The 7,297-nt window shown below is 41.6% G+C and overlaps 1 protein-coding gene across 1 annotated transcript in view; it reads left to right on the top strand.

Moving 5' to 3' along the window:
* The first annotated feature begins 244 nt into the window (after window positions 1-244).
* Window positions 245-7,297, top strand: part of BCL10 (B-cell CLL/lymphoma 10) — a 10,768-nt gene continuing 3,715 nt past the window's right edge. The window contains exons 1-2 of the mRNA XM_004679173.2: window positions 245-548; window positions 5,131-5,419. Of these exons, the coding sequence (XP_004679230.1) occupies window positions 492-548; window positions 5,131-5,419 (346 nt within the window). The 5' untranslated portion in view covers window positions 245-491. The remainder of the gene's footprint in view (window positions 549-5,130; window positions 5,420-7,297) is intronic.

Raw genomic sequence — 7,297 nt, 5'->3', positions numbered from 1 at the left:
AAGATCCGACTCCACCTGTAGCAGTCTGCGGAGGAAGGCGGGGCTGAGCCGCGACGGGCCCCACCCATCCACTGCGCATGCAAACGACCCGCCGAGTCTCTGGGCGGAGCCACTCCTGAATGGTTCGAGGCGGGGGGGCGGGGACGGGCTTTGCCGCGAGCTGGCGCCGATTGGTTGCTGCAGGGGAGGGGTGGGCTCTGCCAGAAGCCCCGCCTCGCCGGGGCTACCGGAGGAGAGGATCGGAGCGGGGCTCGGAGCTTCGCGCGGGTCGCGTCGACCCACTGTGCCTTCTGTCCCAGAGGCGGAGCCGGAAGTGTCACGGACGGACCACCGAGACCCTCCGTTTTCGGAGGGACCGTCCCCTTCCTCCCGGCCGCTCCGCCTCCGTCTTTCTCAGCCCCTCACCCCGCGGCCGGAGCCCCCAGCTCGGGCGGGGCGGGGCGGGGCAGCCAGAGCGCCGGACCCGGAAGAAGCCTTCTCCCGCCTCCGCCATGGAGCCCACCGCGCCGTCCCTAACCGAGGAGGACCTGACTGAAGTGAAGAAGGACGTGAGTAGCACAACCTTGCCCCTGTTCCGCCGAGGGTCAGGGGCGGGCGGGAGCGGGCGGCCACCTCGCGGGCGAGGAAAGCGGAAACCGCAGTCCGGGTCCGATGCGGAGGAGGAGCCTGCGGTTCGGTGAAGCTGACGGTCCAGGCTGCGCAGGACCCCGACGAGCCCTGCACCCGAAAGACCTTGATGGAACTGAACTCCGGAGAGGCCGGTGAATCCACGTTTTAAATCACTAAATGTATGAGCTTCTGAAACCTTATCAGTGGACTGTTGCTTCACGGTCAGCTCCTTGCCCACTTTCACACAGGTCTCCTGTTGATCCTCCCCGCCACCCCAACCTCCCCAACCTTTGTAACTGCGTTGTTAGGGACCCAAGACTCTGGTTCATCCTTAAGTCAAATTGCCTAGGGTGCTGTCTGGGGCAGATAAAAGGATCCCAAGCAATGGAGCAATATATGAAACTTGCAAAGGGGGTTGGGGGAAGCTCTACAGCTGAAAGCACGGTCTGGAATTCCCCTACTAAGCAAACGCCCACATATTTAAATTGGGGTGGGGGGATGAGTATTTGCAGCAGAGAAGTAATTACAGGTACACGTTGAAAATACTCAGTAGCCAAATGCTGCTCTTCCGTTTGGATAGTAAAGAACTCACACATCTTAATAGTTTGTAAAGAATGACTTTGTGGAAGTAATATTTGTTTCTCTTTTTCCTTTGCTTTTAACTTTTTTGGGCCATATAAGACCTATATGAGTACCACTAAAGGACTTAATATTAAACAAACTCAACATAAAGTGGATTATGGTTTAACACTGCAGTACCTATCCAATGAGAACTAGCCAGGACAGCAAGTTTTTTGATTTATATAATTCAAGTACCTTCATTACCCCTCCCCTGAAATATTTATTACATTGAACTGGTAATTACAGTTGAATGACTCACTAGCAGGAAGATACTAGATTTGACTATAGAACTGTGCCTTAGTTTTCCTCATTCTGCAGATGTTTATGAAGTACTGTGTGCAAAGTACTATTACGGGGCCTGTGAAGATACCAAAAAAAAAAGATTATTTAGACCCCTGCTTTATATTCTACTTGAGATAACACCAGGACACCTATAACTACTATAGGACAAATGAATGTTGTTTTAGTCAAGATTTGTGCCAGTAAAACTAAGAACTTCAAGAGGTAGGCCTGTGAAGTTATAGGTGTGCCCCATGCAACTTCATAAACCTGGTTAATCTTTACAATTCCTAAAGCATATAAATGTCATTCCCATTTTACAGTTGCTATACTGTAAAAAACTACAACAGAAGCCCTATATGGTTATGCAAGCAGATGCAAAGCATGACTTCCAGGCCTTTATAATATCTAGCACTGATATTATCCATCTCTATAAAGTTCAGTTCTCAGCTGTAGCAGAAATTCATAGCCTTAGGGTTTCAAGAGGTCTATAAGAACTGGGGCCAGTTAGTTAACCTCTCTATACTTTATATTCTTTCTCTTTCCTTACACTTACTGTAATTTTTAATTAGACATTGATTTTAACTTTAAGGCCTTGTGTTTTTGAAGCAGGCAAGAATCAACACTGCATACCCTGCATGGGTTTCAAGAGGTCTGAGAAAAAGTAGTATGTTACTTTTTTTTCTTAGAAAAATAGTATTTAGGGCCTTCCCTTGTGGTGCAACAGGTTTAAGCACCACACTACAAGCTAGCTGCATCTGCTTCAGTGCGCAGATTTGATCCCCAGCCCCGGAGCTGACCCACATGGTGCAGCAGACCTCTCCTGACCTGCCCGCTGCTCCCCTCAGCAGTGTACTTCATCATTCTGATTTTTCTGCTCCCCACTCTGTCTCTGGTATACCTCTGGTGCTCCCCAGTTCTGTATCATAAATAAATTAATCTTTAAAAAAGAAAATTGTTTTTAATGGTATTTTCAAAATGGTTTATGATCTTTATAAGTCTGGACTTCTTTTGCTGAAATTCACTTTCATAAATCCTGCACATTTCTCTCCTTCCCAAAAGTAGATTTTTTTTTTAATTATCCCTCCACCAAAGTGTTTGCTATTCCAACTACATTCTCTTGCTTTGAAGTGTAATATACTACCAACCATCCTCCTGAAAACTGTGTCTCCCTCACTGCCTTCCTCTTATTCACTTCTTCCTCATCTTTTTGGTTGAATTGTTGAGTTGATATTTTATCAATTTGGATTATAAGCTACAATGAGGCTGATACTATAGTAGATAAAGTCTGACACAGTTCAGATATTTTAAAGTAAGACAATTCTAGTTTAAAAAGAGCTTGAGTTCTGGCCCTCCCTGGTGGCGCAGCGGGTTAAATCTTAGCACTTTGAATCTAAAGCCGCTTCTGCATGAGTTCGATTCCCGCCTGCCCCAGAGGTGACCACATGGTGTGGCAGACCTCTCCTGACCCGCCCGCTGCTCCCCTCAGCAGTGTACTTCTGTGATCTGCCTGTTCTGTTCCCCGCTCTGTCTCTGGTGAAACCTCTCGCCACCCCTGAGCCTCTGGCCTGTACCCCAGTTTTGTATGCACAAATAAATAAATCTTTAAAAAAAAAAAAAAGAGCTTGAGTTCTTGGGGGAAGAGGGAGGCAGACTAAACTGATACAGAATAAGTTCAATGAACTTTACATTCACCCAAAACATTATCTACTTGGCACCCTTGGCAGCGTATGCAGTGCCAGCTTCAAAAACATAGGTCCTTAGAGTTAAAACAAATATATAATTTAAAACTACGTTAAGTGTAAAGAAAGAGAAAGAACCTAAAGCGTAGAGAGGTAAAGTAGCTAGACCCAACTCTTATAGAAATATGTAGTTAGCTTGTGAGTCAAGATTTGAACTGTGGTTGGTCTGAGCCCATTAATTCTGCCAAGATTTAGAGACAGTCTTTACATCTGGATTAGAAAACAGTGTTTCAAATTTTTATGAAATTTAACTGATGACATTTCAATATTAGTAGAATTTGTATAACTTTCAGTTTTCTCTTGAAAAATTGGAAGATCTAGTTGATGCATGAAGGAGCACAGACAAGGAAGTATATACCAACATATCTTGTTAACAGTTCATGCAAGGTATCGAGGACCCTGAAATAGGGCGGTGCTGATAACAGAGATGTCATGAAATGGCAGATTAGATAAGTAGGATGGAGATTGGCAGGACTTGGGTGATCAGATGTGGCCAGTGAATGAAATGAAAAGGTAGGGATGAGTTGTAGATTTATAGTATGGTTGAAAGGATAATAGTACTCTGAATGAGCTCAAATATCAGAGGGAAAGATAACAAGTTGGTGTATTGGACAGTTTGACTTTGAAGTACTTCAGGGATGTCTGGATCATCACATAAGCATCTGTAAGCCAGCTCAGGAATCATCAACATACAGGTGGTAGAAATGACAACAGACAAACTTTTTCAAGTTCATCTTTTAAATCTAGTCTTCCCTCTCTCCATTCCCACAGCTTAAATACATACACTCAGCAAGTCTAGTTAAGATATAGAAGTAATTTCCTAACTGGCCTTTGAACCCTATATTTGCAAACGTTTTCATATTGCTTCTTATTTATAAACTTCTGATGTCTTGTTTTGCTACTGAGAAATGTGTATTCCTCAGTATGTTATAAAACTTCTTCTATGCTCCAGCCCCAGTTTGCATTGCCAGCTTTATTCCTTACCACCTTCTCATTTGCACCCTGCATTCCAGCTTTCCTGTTCTCACCATTTTGAAACCCACTGCTCACCTTCATGTCTCGGGCTCACACTAATTATAAATTAAGTTATCCTTTTGGTCTCGGGCTCACACTAATTATAAATTAGGTTATCCTTTCTGTTCCTTACTGTTCTGTTCCTTACTGTTCTGTTCTGTTCTGTTCCTTACTGTTCTGTTCTGTCCTTACTGTCCTTAATGAATGGTGATAAAATGTGCGGTTGCCTGTCTTCTCATCCTTACCCCTGCAGGTCGCCCTCAGCACACCTCCCCGTGCTCACAGGCCCACACCCTCTAGATTCAACTGGCTCTTCCTCACAATAGTGTGGTCTTAATTTATAGATAATGAAGATGAGATCAGAACAAGAAAAGCTGTAAGGAATGACCTCTGTATAGTTGGACCCTCATTTTAATCAGCATGCCTTTTAGAAGGTCTGGGTCTCCAAACTTCAGGGCACTTCCTCACATCATTAAGATTTCCAACAATTGGGCCTTCTTGCTGGAGCAGTGGTTAAGTCTCAGCACTATCAAGTTATTTCCAGCCACTGCTGCATGAGTTCAAACCCCAGTTGGGGAGCTAACCCACATGATACAACCCACCTCTCCTGTCTTTCCCACTGTTACCCACAGCAGTATATTTCAGTACACTGAATCGCTTTCTACTCCACGTTCTATTCTCCATTCTGTCTCTGGTGAATCCTCTCATCCCCACGCCCCAACCTCTGGCCTAGACTTTGTCAAGTCTTGTGTGCATAACTAGATAAAAATAAATCTCATTTTAAAAAGGATTTCTATAATCAACTGCCCAGGTGATTTCCTTAGGTACTTAAAAAATAACATTAAACTTATTTTATGTCTTTTAGGCCTTAGAAAATTTGCGTGTCTACCTGTGTGAAAAAATCATAGCTGAGAGACATTTTGATCATTTACGTGCAAAAAAAATTTTAAGTAGAGAAGACACTGAAGAAATTTCTTGCCGAACATCAAGTCGAAAAAGGGCTGGAAAATTGTTAGACTACTTACAAGAAAACCCCAAAGGACTAGATACCCTGGTTGAATCTATTCGGCGAGAAAAAACACAGAACTTCCTGATACAGAAGATTACAGATGAAGTACTAAAACTCAGAAATATAAAACTAGAACTTTTGAAAGGTAAGATATCTTAAAAATGCAAAAGTTCATGTAAATGTGAGTTTTTTTTTTTTAAAGAAAAATGCAAAGCAAAACAAAGACCTAGAAACCGTTTTTCTTTAATTCCAAAGTATTTGTTTCAGAATTACATTCAGCTTGTATTTTTAACCTTCATTACTTTGAAAAAGTAAAATATTGCCCAATATACTAATACACTGTATTTCTGGTTTGTTTATTTTTTTTAATGTATAAAGAATGGGATGTAGGCCAGATGTGCAGAGAGAGAAAGGATTTACCGGAGACAGAGTGGGGGGAGAACAAGTGGATTTACTGACATACACAGCTGTGGGGAGCAGTGGGTGAGACAGGAGAGGTCTGCTTTACCATATGTGAGTTTGTCTCCTGGCCAGGGATAGAACTTAGGACATAATGGTAATAGCACTGAAATTTAACCTCAGGCCACCAGAGAAGCCTATACTGTATTTCTGTTCACTGAACAATACCACTTATAAAAAGTTTAATTGTAATGAAATCCCAGTATATACATCAGAAGTTTGTTTCTAAAGTCAGCAGAATATAAAATAATATCTTCAAAGCAACCCTTGGAATGCATGTCACACATAAAAGACAGTATGTAAGCAAAGCATTTTTGCAGTTCACCTCTGGAAGTTTTTCTCCCACCAGCTGGTCATAAGATGAAGTAATTGACTTAGGCTGATAGGAATCAAGTTGTATAAAATAAACGTAACCTTTAACATTAGAATCACACTCAGTTTGGACAAGAGAACCAAGACTGACTAGGGAATAGTAAATTCACCTCTTACTTCATCCTTGCACCCTAGAGTATGCACCTACTATTTGGAATGCTCTCTAGAATTGCCTACACAATCCCCTCCACCCCCCACTCATCTTAATCCCCATCTCTCTGTCTCTCCAGAACATTTGAGATAAAGTTAATATGATATAACACTACTCCAGCTGATTTAGGCACTCAGGATATTAAATGAGTAATCTAAGGGGCTTACAGTCTTTAAGACCATGATGGAACTCATTAGAAGTTTACCCTCCTGAACCATATTTAAGGTAGCGTGGGACTGAAATGCTAAATGTGTTATAAAGTTCAAAAACTAGTGGGAAAAATAACGTAAATATACCTTATATACTTGCTATGTTTTACAAAAAATTTGTCAACTGAGAAAATTCTGTACCTATAGACTTTCAGGTTAAATACTTTCTAAATCTAATAAAAAATAGTGTTTGTGTTTAGGTTTTTTACATTGAGGCTGGTTGTTGATAACATTTGGATATGGATATGATAAAATTTTTTGATCAGAACAACCACTGTCATTTAAGTGAGTTGCCAGATATTATTTATTTATTTTTAAGATTAATTTATTTACGCATAAAAGAGCTGGGGTTTAGGCCAGAGATGTGAATGGTGAGAAGATACACCAGAGACAGAGTAGGAAACAGAACAGGCCGATCTACTGAAATATACTGTTAAGGGGAGCAGCGGGCGAGACAGGAGAGGTCAGAAGCAGTGTATTATTTACTGTGAAGAGGAGTTCTGGATTCTAGTTCTTACTTTTCCATGAAGCATTCCTGGACTGTGGGTATGACTTAACTCTTCTGTGCCTCTCTTTTCTCGTCTATTATCCTATATCTAAAATCACTTCCATGTTTAACACTTGTGAGTCAAGAATTAATAATTGATAGTAATTCACTGGTAGAATTTTAGCCTATGCCATGTTTAAATTTTGTTTTTTATTGGATAATTTTTTATTTGAGCTGCTAAGATTTTTTTTTTATTACAGTTTATTTTTACATCATTTTGCACATTTTTTTTTCCATCTCGATTGTAATCCCCGCGGGTTTCCCATCACCAGATCACCCCTGTGC

This window comes from Condylura cristata, unplaced genomic scaffold (assembly GCF_000260355.1).
Source record: "Condylura cristata isolate star-nosed mole 26May11 unplaced genomic scaffold, ConCri1.0 scaffold00008, whole genome shotgun sequence".
In the NCBI taxonomy this organism is placed as follows: domain Eukaryota; kingdom Metazoa; phylum Chordata; class Mammalia; order Eulipotyphla; family Talpidae; genus Condylura; species Condylura cristata.
The sequence above is the reverse complement of the archived record's forward strand: the minus strand, read 5'-3'. Positions and strand labels throughout refer to the sequence as shown.